We start from the raw sequence: 21,065 nt of genomic DNA, 5'->3' as shown, positions 1-21,065 counted from the left end.
TGCAAACAGATGCTTGGAAAAAGGCAGTATCACTTCAAAAACTAACCACAGATTTAATATGGGGGTTTGAAAAAAGGCTTTTATTTCCCAATTATCAATAAGGAGATACGAGACAAACGAGGTGCTCGAGCTCTCTACGCAGAAAAGGAAGCTTTGAATGTTGTGTGCATCTTGCTTCCTGTGTGCTGGTGCTAATTGTGAAGGAAAAACAAAAGCCCACTGAGAGTTGGGATCATGACAGAAGTGATGAGAAAACCTGGACTAGTGAGCTGGAATTTCTAGTACTAGGCCGGTGCTCACTCTTGTGACCTAGTAGTCTTAGTTTTCTGCTTGAAAGCTATTCTGGTCTGATTCAGAGCTACGTAACATAAGAGGTTATTTACCATTTAAACCTTCTCAATTGCTGAACTGTTTTTATCTTTTAAACAACAGCTCTCCCACACAATCCTACAGGAAAACCTCATCTCTAACCAGCACTGGGTGTCCAGGCACCCATTAGCAAAGCCCACATTTCTGAACAGAAGTTTGATCTTTATTTTTTCCAAAGCGGTGACCACAAGGTCAAGCTTAAGGCTTCATCCTCTTCCTCCATGTGCTTGTGCCAGCAGTGAGTTATTTGCAGCGTCCACCAGTCTCTGTCCCCATCTCAGGTGGGTCTCAGTCTCTGCAGACTCAGGATAACATCATTTTTGAGCCAGAGCAAGAAAACCACTAACTTAATACTTATAAAATACCCACAGGAAAGCAGGGGGAGAGTTGCTGGAGTCTGTGAACCGATGAGAACAGATGTGCTTGCCTGCCAGAACAGATCTGTTCCTGGGATTACCAAACTAATTGTCCAGGCAAGTTCCCACAACTCACGGGTGAGGCCGCGGGTGCTCGTTTTGCTGTCAGTGATAGCTGGAATGTGCGCACTGCTCGTAGCACAACTTAATTAACAAAATAGCGTGTCTGCAGCCCTCCTTCACCACCCGCCTTCCCTCTAAACAATGCACCTTACAGACAAGGTGATTAAAGCAGGATATTTCTGTATTCCGCTGTGATTTTCCGCGTGGCTGAGCGGGATGTACCTCGGAGGAAGGGGGGAGCAGTGGCTGCTGCAGTTACAGCCAAAGCCTTTGTGCACTAGTTCTGCTGCCCCCGTTCCCCCCCACCCAGCCAATATTACATATGAGTTACAACTTAATTCAGAAGGATGTGAGATACTGGGTACGCTCCCACAAGGTGTAATTTGTCTGGGATTCTTCTAGAACTTAATACCTGGGATATTTTCTCTAAACTTGCGAGCTAAAATGGCACAACTGCTGAAAACGGCACAATCTGTGACAATCCTTTTTTCTTTTTGTCTGGGTTGGGTATTTTGGGTATCTCACACGTGTGCTGGTGTGGGGAGCGGCTGAGGGACCTGGGGGGTTCAGCTGGAGAACAGGAGCTGAGGGGAGACCTTCTGATCTCTGAACTGCCTGAAAGGAGCTTGGAGCCAGGGGGGGTCGGGCTCTGCTCGCCAGGAACAAGCGCCAGGAGCAGAGGAAACGGCCTCAAGTTGCGCCAGGGGAGGTTGAGGTTGGATCTGGGGAACAATTTCTTCCCCAAAGGGCTGTTGGGCATTGGAACAGGCTGCCCAGGGCAGTGCTGGAGTCACCATCCCTGGAGGGTTGGACAGACACAGAGATGAGGTTCTCAGGACATGGGGCAGTGCCAGGGGTGGGGGAACCATTGGACTTGATGATCTTGAGGGTCTTTTCCAACCAAAATGCTTCCATCTTCAGGGTGTGTTGCAACCCCAACCCTTCTGTGATTCCGAGCAGCTGAAGAGGCTCCGCTGAGTCCCTGCAGTGCAGCTCCGCTCAGGTGCGGCCGCCGGGCTCCCCCGGTGCTCAGGGGCCGCACACCCGGGGGCGGGAGGCGGCTCCTCCGGGCCGTTCCCGCCATCCCGCGCCCGGCCGCCCCGCGCATGCTCCGTGCGCCGCGGGCCATGCGGGCGGCGCTGGCGCTGGGCGCGCTGGCGGTGGCGCTGGCCCTGGCTGCCTGGCGGCGGCGGCGCCGGCCGCTCCGCGAGGTTCTGTTCTTCCCGTCCCGGCCCAGCTGCACCGAGGCGCTGCTGGCCGAGGCGGCGGCGCCCGGCGGGGAGCCCCGGCCCTGCCCCTGCCCGCTGCCGCGGGGGGACTCCCCCCTCAGCCGCCTCCTGCGGCGGCTCCTCTCCGCCCGCCGCTCCGTCGACATCTGCCTGTTCGCCTTCTCCAGCCCGCAGCTGGGCCGCGCCGTCCAGCTGCTGCACCGCCGCGGGGTCCGCGTCCGCATCGTCACGGACGCGCAGTACATGGGGCTGCGGGGCTCCCAGATCGGGCTCCTCCGGCACGCGGGTCAGGGGGCAGCGCGGGCGGGGTGGCTGCTTTGGGGACGGTTTTGGCAGTTTCGGTCACCGCTGAGCAGGTCGGTTGTGTCTCCGCAGGGATCCAGGTGCGCCACGACCAGGAGGGCGGTTACATGCACCACAAGTTCGCCATCGTGGACGGGAGGACGCTCATCACGGGCTCCCTCAACTGGACCACCCAAGCCATCCAGAACAACCGGGAGAACGTGCTGGTCCTGGAGGACGCCGAGTACGTGAAGCCTTTCCTGGAGGAGTTTGAAAGGATTTGGGAAGAGTACAACCCCAGCAACTACACCTTTTTTTCCAAAGATGATAAATGATTGAGCTGCCTCATGGTGGAGCACGTTCATGGACCTTATTATTACATATAGGCATCATTGTATTATCCATCTGGGTGTAATTTAGCTCCTCTAGAGAAGCAAAGTGCTCTCTACCCTAAAGTGACATTCCTGTCATTCCTGTGCTAGAGGGAATGACCCAGCTGTTCGGTGAGTTGTTTTGTGGGATGACGGCGTTCAGAGAGCTCAATTGCTCATTGCCGTGCCCCAGTGCGAGCGAGGTATGTTCATAGGGTGCTGGGTGGGTGTTTCAATAGTAAAATGGACATTTTCCAACATGGGATAATGCAGAAGTGTAGCCCAATGGCTCCGCTACATCAGTAACTCTAAAGAAGAGTTAAGAGCGTGACAGGACGGAGAGCTTAAGCACCTTAGTTACATTTCTTGTTGTCATTATTTGTTAAAAGTTTATAAAAGGAGATTTGTGGGAAATGCGAAGGCACAAATTAGAAGTTTGTTTTGATTGCGAACACATTTCCTTTGCTTTAAGGTGAGCAGAGTTCCAGCGTAAAAGCGTGAGAGCAGAAACTAACGCCAGCTCATCTTCAGCAGGCGAGTGTAGGGAGGTCTGCAAAGAAATGAGAAACTGTTGTTGGGAATCAGTCGGTCTTGAGCACAGACAGGGCTGGAGTTTGGACACCGAGTCAGAGCAGGGTGGTGAAGGAAGCCCCAGCTCATCCCGTGGGGACGCTGGGTCTGGTTTGGTGACTTTGGCCTGTTGGCAGCAGCGCGGGGGGGACAGCGAGTGGGGGAAGAGCGAGGTCAGGTCTGTCCCTGCGGTTCAGGGCGGAACAAAGATGGGGTGAAATCTGGAATTTCAGAACTCTAAATAGCATCTGTGTGATAATTTATACTGAATAAAAAGTGCCTCAAAATATCTCAAAATGAAAGGGTCTTAACATTTGTTACTGGTTTTGCTTGATTCAGTAGTGCTGTGATTTGCACTATTAAATAAACCATTTTCACAGCAAAGTTCAACATTGTTTTTTTTGCACTCCAGTCCTTGTGGGCTCGTGGTTCCAAAGATCCAAATCCTTAAAAAGTCCTGTAGGTCCTTAGGTGTTGTTTGGGATACATGGAGCAACATCATCAGATTGCAATTTGTTCTGTTCTAAGAAAGTCGGCATGTGCTGTGGGAAAACCCATCACTGTGATCCGTGCAAGAAGCTCAGGAAGGTCATTCTCTAGTGAATCCTATTCAGCAGCATTAGACTTGACTTTAAATATGTTATTGCTATTAAAATGCTACCTGCCGCATTTTCGTTGTGGTGCGTGGCTATAAAAGCAAACAGCGTGCTGTTTCTCAGGCTCTGGCCTCTGCTCCTTTCTGCAGTAACGTCCTTTTTGGAAGAAACACCCCACTGCGCAGCATGCAAACGGTGGTGCAAAAATAGTTTATTACGATATAGTTAATGTAAAGTTAGGTAATTATATTTACAAAATAAAAATGATCAGCTACATCCATGGGAACTTAGCATGTCACACAGGTTTTGTAAGGAATAAATACTGTGAGGAAAAAGTGACGCTTCTATTACAGTGAGCAGTTGATCGGGAAGAGCGGCTCTTCAAAAAGCGCTGAAATAAAGTGAGTGGAAGGGAGAAGGAGAAACTTGCTGAGAAACAGGAGCATCCAACACCCATTCCCCTTCACAGAGGGGAAAAATAAACCACGTGAGACATTTCCCAGACTCATCAGTGTGGAAAACGCCCCTTCGAAGAGGCCGTTCTGCCCTGCGGATGGACAGGGCTCGAGGACAACGGTGTTTTATTTTCTCCCCATCGCCCCACTGGGATTGTTCTGGGTTGGAGCTGCAGGGGGTTCCAGCATCGGGGAGGCTGCAGCATCCCGGTGCTGTCCGGGTACCACGAACCTGGGTATTTGGGTACCACAAACCTGGGTATTCGGGTACCACAACCCCGGGAATTCGGGTACCACAACCTCGGGAATTCGGGTACCACAAACCTGGGATTTTGGGTACCAAAACCCCGGGTATTTGGGTACCACAACCCCGGGAAGTCGGGTACCAAAACCCCAGGTATTTGGGTACCACAACCCCGGGAATTCAGGTACCAAAACTCCAGGTATTTGGGTACCACAAACCCAGCCTGGGTACCACAAACCTGGGTATTCTGGTACCAAAACCCCAGGTATTCGAGTACCACAAACCCAGCCCGGATAGGACTGACCCTGCTCAGACGAGGACTGGCCACAGCATCGCAGAAACTGGGAAATGACCGTTGTGTCCTCATTACTGACCATTCCTTTAGGCCGTTTCCAGCACGGTGCGTGCGTGGTTTTAATCCAGGACTAGTTCCCCTTGGTTACGGGTCGGTGGTCGGTTCAAGACGTGCTCAGACAGAACTCTCATTAGGATGGTGGAAAAACCCGACCATTAGTACCCGGACAACCAGTGCCGTGCCAGGTACCACCTGCAGAGCTTCCATCTCACTCCCCTAAACTTCATCCTCTCAAATCAATGATTATTTACAAACCTCAGATTATCCAGAACTCCACGCATTTCCATCTGCGTTCCTCTTAGCACTGCCTTTAGTATTTTACAACACATGCTCTAACTTAGAACAAAGAGTGAGTGTTCTCGCCGACCCCGCGCGCAGGCGGCGTGTGAAGGAAGCATTAATAACTGTAATTGCACTCATTTAAAGTTCATGGCCAGCTGGTTTAGTTCAGTTGGTACCAACTTGTCTGGCTCATCAGGTCTCTGCTAGTAAATAAATCCCACACCCTCAGATTGCTGCCGTCCTCTCGCACCGAGGCAGAGCAAACGTGTTGTTTCCAGCTCTGGATCTTCTAAGAAATCATTTGTGCCACAGGATGGTGTAAGTTCAACTCAGTAGTAACTACGTTGTACGGACAGTTGTGTTTGAACAGGTACGTACTGCGAGTGTGTCCGTGCTGCTGTGCGATGTGTGTCCGTCCCGCGGGGTCTGTCGGTCCCGTCTAAAGTCCAAGAGCATCCCGAAGGTGCCAGACGATGACAGATAAAAATTCGCACATGCACGGTGTTAGTACCGCTATCAAATACAAGATTACTGAGTTCTCCAAATGGAAAACAAAACAAACCAAGTCTATGGCGCATCTTTGGACAGGGCACTTCCAAACTAAAGGGATCGCTCAGGAGAAAAGGGTTGAAAAGATATTTATAACCCTCATGAAAACCAAACGAAACCAGTTAATGAGGGCAGAGGGGCTGGTTGGGCACAGGACACTGGGAGCCAACCCCGGCCTGGGACGTCTGTGTTAGAACCAGATTTAAAAATTAAAGCCACGACTTAGTCACAAACGAGAACCCTCCACTAATTTCTGAGTGATGAATATTTACATTGCGCGCTTCAAACACTATACAGGTTTTAAATTACTTTTTTTCTTAAAAGTAATTTTTCCTAAAAGTAATTTTTCCTAAAAAAAAATTGAAAAATTAGAGAGGAAAAGCGAGCTGCACCATGTGCTTGATTGTTCACACAAACCAAGCGCTGTATCCGAACCATGAACAAAATGCCGAGGTCTAGTGGGAGCGCAATCACTGTCACTGCAGCCCCGTCCGCCCATGCTACTGGAAAAAAAGAGGCTCTTCTGCTTTGTAAGTCAGCATACAATTCTAGTTTTGAAGCAAATGAACACAATTTGCTTCTTTTTTTTGTTTATACGCAGGCAAAGAAAAGGTCACATTTAAAGAAGGATTCGGTCTGTTTCGGTGGAGGCAGTAGGCAAATTTTACGCAGGAAAATAAATGACTTAGAGCCAATTAGAAGGTGTCTTCACCTTCACTGCACTTGACTTTTCCTAGACCCCACATTTTGGAAGCACTGACGGCTGCGGGTGTGTGAACCGCAGCAGGTCGCGTTTCGGGTGTCCACACCGTGTCCCATGGTGCCCAGCAGGACCGGACACGGGTTTAGGTTGAAAGATGCAGCAGGAAGGAGCAACAGACAACTAAGGACCATTGCTGGCAGTGACAAACCATCCCAGCTGGAGCTTTCCGCCCCTCTCATTTTAAAGCGCAGCTCTCTGCAGAAATATTTCAGTTTTTGGCTCTTAGCACTGCAAACTCTCAGTCTTTAATGTAAAGGCAGGTAATGTAGCGCCTCTCGCTTTGCAGAGGGGAGCAGGGCCCGAACACAGAGCACAGAACAGCTCTCTGCACCCCACAGCACCTTCCTCCTCCTCCTCCTCTGCTTCTTCGTGACCCCCCAGAACTCACAGCTACCGCTGTAAGACATCATATACAGCTAAAACATCACTGTACAGCGCTCAGACACTCAGAATTCCCACCTGCTGAGGTGCTGCTGATCCTCAGCCCCTTCGTGTCGCTGATTTCCAAAGGAGCCGAACCCCCTTGTCTGCTCCTACAAGCACACGAGACCACCACCACCACCACTATGGCCATGAAGGACCCCTTTGCAATAAGCATTTTCAACCCAGGAAGTTCAGTGATAAAGATCAATTGATTTGGCGTATCAAACATTAAACCACGACAACATCGGCAGTGCCCCCGTCCCTCTGCACACTGTGGTCCCCGGGGCTGTCCTGCCATCCAACACATTCTATTTCAGCTACACCCTTTGTTAATGCCGGGATTGTTTTGTTTTTTTCCCAGCAAACCTCCCTGTTTTGCTCTTCTCAGCTATTTTAAAGCCCAGAGACGCCAGCCACTATGTATTAAATAAAAGTTCCCTGATAAGTAACCTCTGAGCAGCTGATCCCCCAGGCCTGATCCTGTTCACCAAGGAGTTCCAACAAATCTCAATTTAAAACATTTCACAGGTGCTCCAGGGAGCCCATAAAAGGGGGAAGGGGTGTGACATGAAGACTATTTTCTCTACAATAAGGTAAAAACAAACTAGAGGAAAGAGAGAAGAAATTGCAGCTTTGCTGGTGCCGGATCCCCTGGCAGCGCCTCACCGGAATGATGGAAAACACCGTGTGTGCTGCCTCAGGCGAAGAATTGACACAAGTGGCCCAGAATGATATATGATCCCATGTCTAGTATATAGGCACGGCTACAGGAAAGGAGCACGAGCTCTACACCTGTTCCTGGGTGACCTTTCCCGCCACTAAACACCGGTATATTTTTATATGTGTATAAACCAGAATACTTCCCCCGCAGCATTTTGATTGCACCTTCTTCTGCCTTCCTGCACCATCCACCACCACCTGCTGCCACTGCTGCCGACACACCGCGGGGCCTTTCTGCTCATCCTCACCTCTTTAAAAAACAATAGCATTAAATGACTCAGCATACACATGGCGAGTCAAAGCTGGGGATGATCCCCACCTGATCGCTCCACCTGTGTCCTCCAGCTGCTCTCTACGTTAAGAAATAAGGCTCCAAGCAGCAGCACTGGCAAAGAAATCAAGGCTTCACACTTGGTCCCAGGCAGGATACGAAGCTGTAAGAGAGGATTTCTTGGGATGAACAAGAGTACAGCAGCAAACATCCCTCCGTGGGGAGCCTGGAGATGCTCGGTGGTGTGATCCTGTATCAGAAAGGCTCCGTCTCGTGTCCTCCACACCAGCGATGGGCCAATGCAAACAGCAAGGTATGTACATAACTTCTAGTCTTCATGCTTAAAATCAGTGCTCCTGAGCAAAGGGAGTATGCTAAGAAAAAGCAGGATTTGCTCGGGGCTGGAAGAAAGGTCGGGGTCCATGTGGCGAGAAGACCAGCGCATGTTCTGCTTGGTTGGCTAAAAAGGACAAAGTCCCATCATATGTCTGGAGAGGAGGAGGAGAAAGAGGAGGGCATCTCCTGGAGCCAGTGACATCTTGTAAGGGCAGAGCAAGGACAATGCCAGGGCTGACAGTGGATGGAATCACCTTCCCACCCAAGTAACAGACTGGATTTAGCTGAACACGGGCCGTGGCGTTGACATATCCGCTGGTCCTGCGACCTGCTCCGCTCGGCAGGCGCTGGCGTCCCCGCTTCAACTCCACAACCGCCTTGAGCTGCCCATAGGTGCCACCGAAGCGTCACATTCCCAGCTGCTGTGAGCACGGGGACCCAATCACGCACCCGTCACCCAGCCATGGGGTCACACCGGAGATGGGGACAGAGAGAAACCCCCACACGACCGGTGACAAGACCTTCTTCTTCCAGAAGTGCACTTGTAAGCCCGACGCACACACGCTTGACCTGGGGAAGGCTGAATTTGGGAAAAGCTACAACCAGAGAGAGCTGCACCTGGATCTCCTCAGCTGGAAGGGAAGCAGGACCCCATCCCAGGGGTACAAAACGCCACCGCTATGCGTTACCAACACACATGGATTTAGCAACAGCAGCTGATGCTTTAGATGGCCGTTAGTTCGCTCCACATGGTGAGAACAGTGATTTCCACAGCCCCAGGGTGACCGTTTCCACTTCGGGGCTCCCTAATTTGGGCTCCCATTACACAGGTGAGAAGCTGATGGTGAGCAGCTTTGGGTGCACAGGCCACGTTCCTCCACGGTGGGATGGGAGGAGGACAAAGGATGGATGGGTGAAAGCAAACACAAGGCAAGGAACAACACTGAGACTCCTGGTCAGAGATGGTCCAGGCGGGTCACGGTTGGGAAGGCTCCTGGGCCCTCCAATGCTCAGATTACGTAAAGTGCTACAATAAATTCAGATTAGGGTGAGTAGCTCATCAAAACATCCTAGAGGGTATGTGCCTGCTGAGGAGGGAAAAGCCTTAGTATCCTCGTGGTTGAGCATCTTTCCTACCCTGCTCCTATCTCCAGGACCGCATGTACACCCAGGCACAGATCCCAGAGCATCGCAGCGGGAACATCCCCGTCCACGCTCTGCCCGCCACACGGCGCTGGCACCTCGGCCAGGAACAAGACGGGGTCCCGTGGGCAGGACCAACGGCTGCCACGTGCTGTGGGTGTGCCCGGGGAGGTGTCAAGCCGAGCACTTGGTCATGCTGAGGCCACACAAGCTGGACGAGAACCTGATTGACGCCGTGGTCCAACCTGGTAGGACTGGAGATGTCGCCATCCCTCGGCGCTCACCGCTCCAGAGCTGCAGCGAGTTTGCTCTGAGGGATGCGCTTGTACCACCCAGTGGAGCCAAAATGAGCCACGAAAGCTCTGAGAGCTGCTTGCAACAACCACATGCTGAGCACGCAAAAGACAAGAGGAACTCTGCTCCACATGACGGGCAGGGGGTATTTTTAACAGCCCGGCCTGTGCTGTGGGTTGCTGGGTGGCTGAACTTCATCCCTGCTCCGGGCCAGGGCGATGGGCGAGGATTGTTACCGGTGGCACTTTGAAACACTCTCAGTAGCCCAGGATGAAGCCACCATGTCAGGGCAGCCCTGACGCTGCTTCTAGGACAAACCAAACACCCTCTGCTCGGCTGCCGTGTGCTGCATCCAGTGCTCCCAGCTCCCTCATTCACTTTTAGTTTGTCTCACTTTATCAGCCTCGCAGCGCTAAATTGTATGCTTTAAATACAAAAGCTATTAGGACTGAGAAGGTCTGAAGCACGTAACTGGTTTTGAGATTTTTATTTCAGGAAAAAGATTAAAGAATTAAAATAGGAGCTGCCCTGCTGACAAGAAGAGTTGAATTCAAGAAGCTGATAAAAAAGGAGCATTATATGCATTGAGCACTGTGCATTTTCAGTCAATATTGGCTCTACTCTCTACTCTACTTTCCTTTGACTAGGAAAAGGGAGTTTCACATGCGCACAGACCCTGGGATACACGGGACTCAATGAGAGGAAAGGAGTAACAGCAAAAAAAAAAAAAAATTAAAAACAAAAAACCAAAAAACCAAAACAGAGTGCTGGGCTTGATCTAAGAGAGGCAAGAAAGTGATCTTAGAGCTCGGCCCCCGAAACACCGATTCCGACCACCAGCGAGACAGGAGGCAAAGACACACCGACGGGGCGGGCTCCACGGTGCAGCTCCCTATCCGGCACCACCCCGGCAGCCCCCAGAGCTCGCCGGGGCTGCGGCGTCGCCTACATTCCGGATACGGCACAGTCACGGGGCAGGAGAATCATTTCTTGCGTCCTTCTCCAGCGAGACATCAGTGTCATCACCTCCAGGCTGCGTACGCTGGCATGGACTCGCGCTCCCCGACAGCTCCCCAAGGCTTTCCCCGCCTCGTAGGTGCAAGTAATGCAATCGAGATCAATGGTTAATTAGGCTCCTGGCGTGCTCTGAGCACTGTGTCTCTTGACAGCAGTAAGAGCTCGGTATGGCCGACACCACCCCAGGCCCTGCTTGCATACCAAAAACGGTTGGTACGACAGATTTAGCTTATTAACAGGCTACTGAGCCTTAATACTGACACTTAGTGTAATGGTTTACAGTAAAGGAAGGATTCTCCTACAAAGCGCCGAAGAGAGGGGGGGAAAAAAACCCAACAACCCCACCCCAATCCCTTCCTCTCCCTCTCAGAGTCTCTGGAGCATCTCACAGGCAGGGGGAGGCGAAGGGGGTGGCGGGGGGCACGGCCACCACGGCGCCGGGTCCCGTCGAGGGCGCCAAGACGAAACGACAGCGAGGAGAGTCGTTAAGGAACAAGAGACAAACGGTGCTGGTGCTGTGCTGCCTCAAGCTGGGAGGTGCGCGTGGTCAAGCGGAGCGGGGAGAACTAGTCTTTCTTCAAGTCCCTGGATTCAAAAAGCTTCAGGCGCTCTTGCACAGTCAGGCCTTCCTTCAGACTCTGGGAGAGACAAGAGACAGAGGTCGGACACGGGTGGGAGGTGGTGGTGGGTGTCGGGCACACGGAGAGGGCGCGATGCCGAGGGAAAGGCAGCAGGACGGGCTCCTCGGTGGGGAGGTTAGTGGGACATGCTAAGAGAAAACACACGGTTATGGAGAGCGGTTACTGGGGAATGGTGCCTAGAGAGAGGGTGAGATTGCAAACAAACCAGGCGACGTACCAGAAGCAAAATGAAGAGGCAACACCGTGCTGCAAGCGGGATTAGCTCGACTCGGACAAACGATCCTGGGAGCTGGGGGAATTTCAGCAGAGCTCCAGCACTGCAGGAGCCCTGGGTGGGCCAGCTCGGAGCTGCTAAGCCAGACCTGCACGTTGGTCCTTCCCACACCAACTGAACGTGCATCCATCTGGGACGGTCTGCACTTAGTCAAGGTAAAAACTTGTGTTTTTGTTGCCAGCGACAATCCCACCCTTTCTCTAACCCCAGCCAGGGGCGTCTCCCAAGCCAAAGCTGCCTCTACTGCGCAGGGTTAGACAGAGGACGTGTGGAATGCCCGCTCCAGGGCTGATCTGATGCAGCATCCAGATTTCATGGCACAACACTCAGCGAGGCAACAGAAAAGCCTGCCCTGCTAGCCCTTGGCATTTGGATTTGTGAAATCTGTTGCCTACATGTGGGGACCCAGGAAAACAACACTGTGAAGGGTATAGAATCATAAAATCATTTTGGTTGGAAAAGACCCTCAAGATCATCAAGTCCAACCATTAACCCACCCCTGGCACTGCCCCATGTCCCTGAGAACCTCAGCACCTCAAGCTCTTGCAAATTCTTGTCCCCTGCACAACAGCTTTAACCTGAGACCAGTCTGAGCAGACACACAAGCCTAAATCCAACCCTCCCTCCATCCTGCGGCCCCAAAGCTGTGGTGCAGGGGCTTCAGGGGCACAGAGCACCAGGCAGCGAGTTGTCCCTTTACAGAGGAGGCACAGACATCTCTCCAACCAACAGCTGGAGCAACAGCTCTGCCCCCGCATGCTGGAAAAGCTTTCGTTGCTGGGCTGCTCCTGCTCTGGGACAGGCACCCCGCAGGTCACCCCGCCTGCAAACTGGTTCTTTGCAACTTGCAAGGAATTCACTCTGCAGCTGGAACGTTATTTGCTTTATAGACCGAGACAAGGCACAGACCTGAACACAAAGTCCCTCCTATTAACAGGCAGCCACGTCCCCTTTTGCTTTTATTACCTGACTGTGGTGCTGGAGGACTGTACAATCATAGCAGCTGGTTACAACTTTTGGGCTGGGTTTTCTTTAACGCGTGTTTATCAAGGCAGGACTCCATGATAAACTTGCTCCGAGCCTGTGCAGATTCCCATGGTTACTGTATTTCTTTAAATGTTTCTCTTCCCACAGGCCCATGAATACAGAACAGCTTTGCGAAGCAGTACGGAAATGAAAGCACTGAAACGGATTGGTTTGCATTTACAAATGCCGTTTGCTTTCTTCTCAAGGGGCAGCGGAGTCCCTTGGGATGCGGATCTCTGAGCATCCACTTCCTCAAGGAAGTTTACTTTGGGCCTCTTTAAATAGGCAGCAACCCCTGCATTCCAGTTCATGCATCTGATTTCCCATTACATGGACGGAGACAAACACAAACCATTAGACTGTTCTGCCTGATGGTGCAAATTCCAGTAAATTCAGCCCTCAGGCAGCCTGACAACCCATTCGAGTTGCTGATGAGGGGAGCCTGATGGATGAAATCTGTGATAAAGGGATTCTCCATCAGACCTCCTAGGGCTCCCCAGCCGCCCCGCTGCCACCGCGCTGGGGAGCTCCCCTCTCTTCTGACCTCCCTCTGCAGATGTTCTAACCCCGGTCTTCACCACGAGCCAGTGAATTAACTATTGCTCCGGTTACTCAAGAGATTTGGGTCATTAGGATCGGCCTCATTTCTCATCAGCTCCCTCCTGTTGCTGGGGGAGCTCGGCAGCCTCGGGCCAGCGTGTGGGCCGGGGAGCAGCAGGGTGGGCAGCGGGGAGCTGGAGGAGGTTACTGGGCAAGGAACACTTTTTTGCTCAAGCACATATCAACCTAAAGAAGCAGAAATTATGCGTAGAGGAAATTTCGGGCATCTCCTCTGCAACCAAGACGGGGGGCACCACTTTACACGCTACAGACCTTTGTGGGAAAGGCATTGACAGGTATCACTGACCCACTCCTCCACTTGGCTAACAGCAAAACGGCTGTTTGGTGTTTTTTTCCTACAAGACCTGGATGTTGCTGCAGTTTAGTCTGAGGCATGCAGAGTCATTCAAGCATGCACACTCGGCGTCCCGCGCTCCCAACACAGCAAACAGGAGGACGTGCCCCACCATGTCCAAATCCTCTCCGTGCTGGTTCGCTGTGTTGGCGAGGGTGGGAGGAGCGGGAAGACAAGAAAGCCAAATTCCCCGGGGGGAGAGCCAGAGAGATTGCGTTTCATCGCGATCCGCTGACTTCTCCCTTCCCACTCCCCTCCACCCCAGTAAAATAATTAGCCGTAAATAAACCGGTCAGTCGTTAAGAGAAGGAAGGGCTGTGGTTTGCCGTGGAGGTGTGAGCAGTGCATGCAGAGTGAGCCGCTCCAGGGGCGGCTGCGTCGCTTGGTGGGTGCCGCTTTGTTTACCTACGTGGCAGGGAACCTGGACTCGGGTTCATTTCAGTTATCCCATGAGACCTGCTCAATAACGGACTGTTGAAGGAAAAAAGCAAAGTAAAGAAAAAAAACAAAAACAAACAAAACAAAACAAGAAGCTCATAAATCCTAAAAGCATTGGAGTCCGCGCAGCCCCAGCCCCCCCAGCAGTGATGCGAGCAGGCAGAGCCCATGCTTGCTCTGCTCTCCTTCCCCCACCAAGCAACACAGACGAGCGAACACAAGATAAAATGGTCTGAATTGAAGTGGTGAAGGGAAACCCAACATCAGACCTGGCCCAGCAGGTCTGGCTGCCCCTGAAATGCGCAGAGACGCGCTCTGTATTTCCTGGGTGCAGCACAGACACCCCAAGCCGATGACCCAGGCTCGGGTGGTGACGGTTTCCCCAGCATGGGCACCGAGCTCAAAGCCTTCTGCCTGCCCGGCTTTTCGCTCTGCCCAAGGTCTCAACCACTTCAAACAGCACGAGACACCAGGTGTCCAGTGGGAAGAGGCAAAGCAGGTTCTGCCCATGTTCACCTTCCTTCCAACTGACCTACTTTCTTTTCCTTCCTACCAACGATGGCTTCTCAGTGGCTTTACTTGCCCTTTTTGTCCCTGTGGTCCCACAGGAACAGCCGTGAGGGAACTCTGGCTGTCAGCAGGTGAACTTGGCAAAGCATCACCTGGGCTTTGGGACCCACAGCAGGTACAGAACGGTCGGACAAACACAGGGCCACCTGCACCACGTTAACACACAAATTAAGCGTGTGTTGAATACACCCAGGACAAAGGCATCGTTGTTCCATATAAAGACCAAAAATCTTGCAGTGAACACTGTAAAACTGAGAACGATGTGCACATTTCCACCTATTGACACCATTGAATTTCAACTGAAAACAGGGAGCAAATATGGGGAGAGTCCTCCTGTGAAAGACCAAAGAACAGGGTGAACTTCATCCTTTTTTAAAGCAGGGAGCAGCTTCACATCTCAATCTCAGCAGGGTCAGGAGTGTGTGTGTCCTGCCTGGCTGCACACCAGCCGTTTTGCAGTCAAAAGGTCACTTTTTTACCCAGACTAACTCTAGTAACTGGGAAATCCTCAGTCTCCTTTCCCTACCAATTCCTTCCCACCTGGGACCCCCACCGGAGAGTAACGCTGGGTATTTTCATCACTCACCTTTGACCTGATATTCCTTAGTTGCCGGCTAACACTGGATCTGTCTTTCTTCAAGAAATCAGGGTTGCTTTTTGATTTCATAATATCTGGGGAGAAGCAAAAGAAACAGCGTCAGCCTGGTACCTGTGTGGTCTGCGAGGAGTGGGGCTGGGGCTGTTCTGCCCTCCCGGCCCAGGCAGCACTGCTGAAGGGCAGAGGGGACTCGCAGGGGTCTCTGCTGCCCTGCACGGTGTCTAGAATCATAGAATCATTTTGGTTGGAAAAGACCCTCAAGATCATCAAGTCCAACCATTAACCCACCCCTGGCACTGCCCCATGTCTCTGAGAACCTCATCTCTGTCTGTTCAACCCTCCAGGGATGGTGACTCCAGCACTGCCCTGGGCAGCCTGTTCCAATGCCCAACAGCCCTTTGGGGAAGAAATTGTTCCCCAGATCCAACCTCAACCTCCCCTGGCGCAACTTGAGGCCGTTTCCTCTGCTCCTGACGCTTGTTCCTGGGGAGCAGAGCCCGACCCCCCCTGGCTCCAAGCTCCTTTCAGGCAGTTCAGAGATCAGAAGGTCTCCCCTCAGCTCCTGTTCTCCAGCTGAACCCCCCAGGTCCCTCAGCCGCTCCCATCACACTTGTGCTCCAGCCCCTCACCAGCTCCGTTCCCTTCTCTCAATTCACTCAGAACCTCAAGGGCTTTCTTGTCCTGAGGGGCCCAAAACTGACCCCAAATTCGAGGTTTGGCCTCACCAGTGCTCAGTACAGGAGCAAATGTGTGGCATGAGGTTTTCCCACTACAAAATGCCAGGTGGCTTTCAAAGCCCACCAGCTTCCCACTCACAGGGCTGGAAGGAGAAACTACCATGAGACAGGAATTCAGGTCCACCTGGTCCCTGCCACCTCTGGTGAGACCGTCTGCAAGGAGCAAGCATGGGAAGCAGCACAAAATGGCAAAAAAAAAGCACCACTCAGCCCCGTTCCTGCATCAGGGCTTGTGTGCCAGGGCGCACGTGTTATCTCAGGAAACCCACGATCGCTTAGAGCTGCTGGAGGACTGACCATATCCTGATACAGTGGTGTTCACAGGGGATTTCTCTCCCTGAGCTTCTGTGGCTGCTTTCAGCTGCTCTTTCAACCTGCTGATATCACAGTCTGCCTTGGCCTTGACGATGCTCAGCTCCGTGTAGATGTCTTTGTACTTGTCGCTGGCGTATTTCTTATCCTGGCAAAGGAATAAGAACGACACAGCTGGAGTCAGGCACAGCTGGAGCCGAGGGGGTTGTGAATGCGCTGAAGAGGAGCTTGGCAAACGCCGACGGAAGAGCCGGTAGCGAGGAGAAACGCTCGGCTGGGGGTAACACACACATTTCACACACACTCTCGAAGCTGCATCTCACAGCCTGTGCACACAGCCCCCTCGCTACAGGATTGTTTGTGGGTTTTCATTTTAGCAAAGACAGAGAATTGAAGCAGAGTTCCCCGAAACAGCCTTGGCAAAGAGGCCGTCTGGAGCAAACCAGACCTGATGCTGGGAGGCTCTGATCACTTTTGCCATTTCAAATCTGATCTGATGTGACAGGAAACAGGGAAAAACACTGAAGGGGATGTTTTCCCACAAGAAGGGAGAAGGGGAAAGTCCTGAGCTGATACAGTTGTGGAGCGCTTTACTGATCACACCAGAATGGCTATTCAATTCCAATCAAGGGAAAAAAATAAATGTTGTTTGAAACGTGGGGATAAGTGAGCTGAAATCTAAGCACGCACACAGAGGAGCAGCACAGCCTGCAAGAGCGTTTGCAGAAATGTCCCTGGGCATTACCCTCAGCGCCGTCTGCAGCTCGTCTTTGAGGGAGCTGATCTCCTGCTTCAGGTACTGGATTTCTGATTCTTTGACCCGCAGCAGGACCTGTGGGAACAGAAGCAGCGTGTTCACAGCCGAGCAGAAGCAGCGTGATCCCAAGATGTTCTCCCGCTGTGCCTGGTGACAACCCAGCCAGGGCTGGAAGCTCGGTCCCACACCAGCTCCAAAGCTGCTGTTCACCCGTCTTCTGGTTCGTGTTAAGAAAATCTCTCCTGGGTCTCGTGGGACCTCACCCAAGCTCGCACGACCACTGTGCTCCCTGCACACCCCTTGGTTTACATTAGTCCCCGCTGCTTTGCATGGACTGGATCCCAGGGGACAAGCAGGGAATGGGGAGAAGGGAAGATCAGGATTCCAAAAGCTCCTGGCCCCATTTTGCCCCACAATGCACGGTGCTGCCCAGCCATGCATGGATGCATAGAGGGATAGAATCACAGAACAGTTTGGGTTGGAAGGGACCTTCCGAGCTCATCCAGTCCAACCCCTGCCATGAGCAGGGACATCTTCACCCAGATCAGGTTGCTCAGAGCCTTGTCCAGCCTGTGACAGGCTCCTGGGGGCCCAGAGGCACCTGTGCCCACCAAAGCTGCTTTTTCGGTGTGGCAGAGCTCACCTCCAGCTCGTAGGCATCCTTGCCCTGCGTGAGAGGCGATCCAGCAGCCTCTCCTCCTCCCTCCCCGGTCAGCAGGGTCCGCAATCGCGTGATCTCCGCAGCCAGGCGGTTATTCAGCTCCTGGGAAGAGAAGGAGAGACGTTGTGGAAAGGGGGAGCACGTCCACGGCTCAGCACGGAGCCCGTCGGGCGGTTTGCCCATCACCTCCTGCCTGTGCTGGCCGCCTCAGGACACGGCGGGGACAGGGACCCTCACCTGGTTGTGGGCGTTGAGCTCCTGGTTCTCGCGCTGGCACTGCCGGAGGGCCTGCCTCTCAGCCTCCAGCGCCTGCGCCAGGTGAGCGTTCTCCAAACACTTCTGTGAATACTGCTCCGAAAGCACCTCCAGCTCCCGCTGCACCGACTGCAGCTCCTCCCTGCAGCAGCACAGGCTGGGTTAGTGCCCTCCCCGCACACACCGCTCTGCCCGCTCTTCCTCCAGCACCCCGGGACAACACAACAGGGATTTGAGCACTGAGGACTTACACATTCTCTTTGGGAAAAACCACAGTGAGCCAGCCCTCCTTCTGCCAGTGCAGCGGTGCTTGGGCACCAAAGGGGACGGGAGGTCTTTCTCTAGGTTAAATGGCAGGACCTCCTCAGGTTTCCAAAAACTGAGCTGAGATCTATCAAGTTTGCTCTGGACACTTGGGACCTTGTGTATTTACACAGTGAAAACATCTTATGTAATGCATCAAGGTTAATAAAGCTGCCTGTTTTGTTCAGCTCCTACACAAGGACAGCCTTGCCACAAAGCGCTAAATGCTTTCTCCTCATCCGGTTAAATTTGGTTGGGCAACCATCCCGCTGCAGCTGCGTGAAAAGCAGCACTGTCTGTGCACGTCTGCTACTTCTGGTGACCATAAAGCAGCTGAATTTGGGTTGTGTGCAGACGCTGACCTGGAGCTTGAAACATCATGGGCAACCAGGAGCCTCGCAACAGTGCAGCTGAGTTGGGACCAAAAGAAAAGGTCCCTGCGATGACAGGTCTGTCCCTAACTCATTACTGAAATCGAAGGGGAGGAAGGGGTCTCCCCCACACATCATCTCGCCGCGAGACGCAGAGGATGATGATGGACTCACAGGTATTGCCTCCGGAGCGCCTCGATGTCGGCGTTGACGCTGCTGATCTGGGAGCGCTGGGACTTCTCCAGCTCCCGCTCCAGCTCCTCCCGGTGTGCGTTCTTCATGGCTTCGATGGCTGCGTGGGACAGCACAGCGTTAGCACCCAGAGCTGCTCCACCCAAGGGCGTTTGGGGTTTTTTTTTGAGTTTTCGTTTGATTTTTAAATCAAAGCCCGAATCATCCAGCAAACTTCCCACTGCTTCGCAGCCCCGTCAGTCTGTGCCCGTGGCTGCAAAGCAACAAAGGGGCTTCTGCAAATCCCACTTTTTAATTAAGTCCAAATGATTGTCCGATTCACACGTTGTTTCATGGATGTGGGACTCCTAGTGCAGAGACCCTGGGCTCCAGCGTTTTAAAACTCCCTGGGGTACCAAAGAATAAATTCAGTGTGGAATTGGCAATAAATTAACCATGGCAACAATTAACGCCTTTCTGAGATGGAACTGAAGATGGACCAGACTGTGTTACAGCCAAGGAGAGGGATATCAAGCCTGGAGAAGGACCAGGAGATGGGTGTCCACCATAAACATACATCCCACTGGCCTCTCTCCATGAGCCCCACCTGGCCCTCATCCCACCCCACACTCTGCTCCTCCACGCTGGAGCAAACACCGTCCTCATGTCCCCAATGACACGGAGCTGCCCCACCGCTGGGGACCCTCTGGTTTGTCCCCATTTACCTGAAATGGTGGCAGCTGTTTCTTCTGCCAACAGGCGGTCCTTCTCCTCCCGCAGCTTCTCCAGCTCCCGCTGGTGCTGCCGCTGCAGGTCCTCGATCTTCTTCTGGTGTGTCTCCTCCATGGCTGCAAAGCCCCTTTCACATGTTGCCTGCAAAAGGGACGAGGGGAAGGGGTTGACCCGGGAGTGTGAGGCTGGTGTCACAGCGGTGGGGAGCCCACCAGGAGCTCAAGTTCCTGGCTCCATCATGGGGATCTTCTCCCTCCCCAACCATGGAGGAGCCGGCCAAGGATGGACCTCACAGATGGGTCAGAGCTCGTCCCGTCAGCTCAACCCCTGACAGCTCCGGTGAAAGGACAGGGTAGGTCTGAGGTCACACCAGACTGGGGAATGCAAATATATGTTAAGAAAAAGAAAAAAAACCTGCTGTGCCCCTTCTGCTCTCTTTTGCAATGCCTGATTTTATGCGGCTACCTCTGGGGTGGAAAACAAACGACTTGTGACAGCAACAGGACCTTAATTCCCAACCCAGTATCGCTTCAAATGCTGCACAGGCCATTATTTGCTAATTACGAGGAGTGAACTTAGACCAGGCCAGGGGAGCAGCGCTCTGGGGACTCGGGAGCCACCAGCCGTGAGACTTCAGCCCCAGCCCGGTCCTGTCCCGGCGCAGACCCCCCTCCTGCCTCCGCAGCGGCACGGATGAAAAAGCTGTTTTCAGCTGACAGCCCAGATGTCCCGCCAAGCACATCGGGACCCTGGACAGACCGACAGCTGCAGGACAGACACAGGACAGCAAAGCTCCCGGCAGGCTCAAGATACAAGCTGGGAAGGGGCCTGCACGAGTTGTGTCAGACATTTAGGGGCAACCCTGATGCTAAGTGCTGCACCGGGCTTTTCTCCCTCTTAATGTTAGAAGCCGGCTTTATTTCCTGATTTCAGCGGATTTCTTCTTGGTTCACATTCATCTTTTCCTTGAGAAGCGAGAACTGCCACCTACGGAGCCATTGGGACTCCATAGAAAGGTAAAGGGGGACAAATTCACACCCCCAGTGACAGAATTGCTCATGACAGCCTAGCACCTGCTGACCTCTGCCAACACATGCTCTTCAGCATCACTTTGTTGTTTAATGCTCTGTAACCTGTGCTGCTCTCATCCCCAGTTTTCATCTCTGGTGCTTTTATTGCTCCCCTTCAAGCTTGAATCCTGAGGCATTCTGCATTTTCTCAGCCTTTTTTTAAAAAAAACCCCTCATAACTCAGTGCCAGAACATGTCTGGACTTGGCTGACTCCGGAGAGGCACGAAGCAGCTTTGCAGGGTCCTTCATTAAAACCTCTAATGCTGGAGAAAAATGGTGGAGGTTCCTCTACAGGTCTGGCTGTAGAGTCAGTATTTAATGTATTGTAAATGCATTGCTATAAATCCAGGAGATTTGAACAGGTACAAATCAGTATCTGGTGTTACTGATGTTACGTTCTCCATCAGCTTCGGAAGAGAAGGATTGAGTATGTTTTAACCTGTAA

General features: G+C 52.6%; 2 protein-coding genes across 4 annotated transcripts in view; one reads left to right on the top strand and one right to left on the bottom strand.

The window, feature by feature from the left end:
- Window positions 1-1,975: 1,975 nt before the first annotated feature.
- PLD6 (phospholipase D family member 6) lies at window positions 1,976-3,877 on the top strand (the record flags this gene model as incomplete). The annotated part of the gene is made up of 2 exons (XM_082064643.1): window positions 1,976-2,363; window positions 2,453-3,877. 2 exons carry the CDS (start codon window positions 1,976-1,978, stop codon window positions 2,692-2,694), a joined length of 630 nt encoding a protein of 209 aa, XP_081920769.1. The 3' UTR covers window positions 2,695-3,877.
- A 213-nt stretch (window positions 3,878-4,090) lies between these two features.
- The window catches only part of MPRIP (myosin phosphatase Rho interacting protein), an 80,982-nt gene continuing 64,007 nt past the window's right edge, over window positions 4,091-21,065 (bottom strand). For 2 of the 3 annotated variants that reach the window (XM_082064790.1, XM_082064788.1), the window contains 8 exons: window positions 19,543-19,690; window positions 18,821-18,938; window positions 17,955-18,114; window positions 17,700-17,819; window positions 17,045-17,131; window positions 16,285-16,447; window positions 15,239-15,324; window positions 4,091-11,386 (listed from right to left, as the gene is read on the bottom strand). In XM_082064790.1, coding sequence (XP_081920916.1) covers window positions 11,315-11,386; window positions 15,239-15,324; window positions 16,285-16,447; window positions 17,045-17,131; window positions 17,700-17,819; window positions 17,955-18,114; window positions 18,821-18,938; window positions 19,543-19,690 — 954 coding nt within the window. In that variant the 3' untranslated portion in view covers window positions 4,091-11,314. Of the gene's footprint in view, window positions 11,387-14,053; window positions 14,116-15,238; window positions 15,325-16,284; window positions 16,448-17,044; window positions 17,132-17,699; window positions 17,820-17,954; window positions 18,115-18,820; window positions 18,939-19,542; window positions 19,691-21,065 lie in introns of all 3 variants that reach the window. The other variant, XM_082064789.1, reaches the window with a different exon arrangement.

The sequence above is a fragment of the Streptopelia decaocto genome (genome assembly GCF_964273445.1).
Source record: "Streptopelia decaocto genome assembly, chromosome: 13".
Taxonomy (NCBI): Eukaryota; Metazoa; Chordata; class Aves; order Columbiformes; family Columbidae; genus Streptopelia; species Streptopelia decaocto.
Note: the sequence above shows the minus strand (reverse complement) of the source record. Positions and strands in the feature narration are given on the sequence as shown.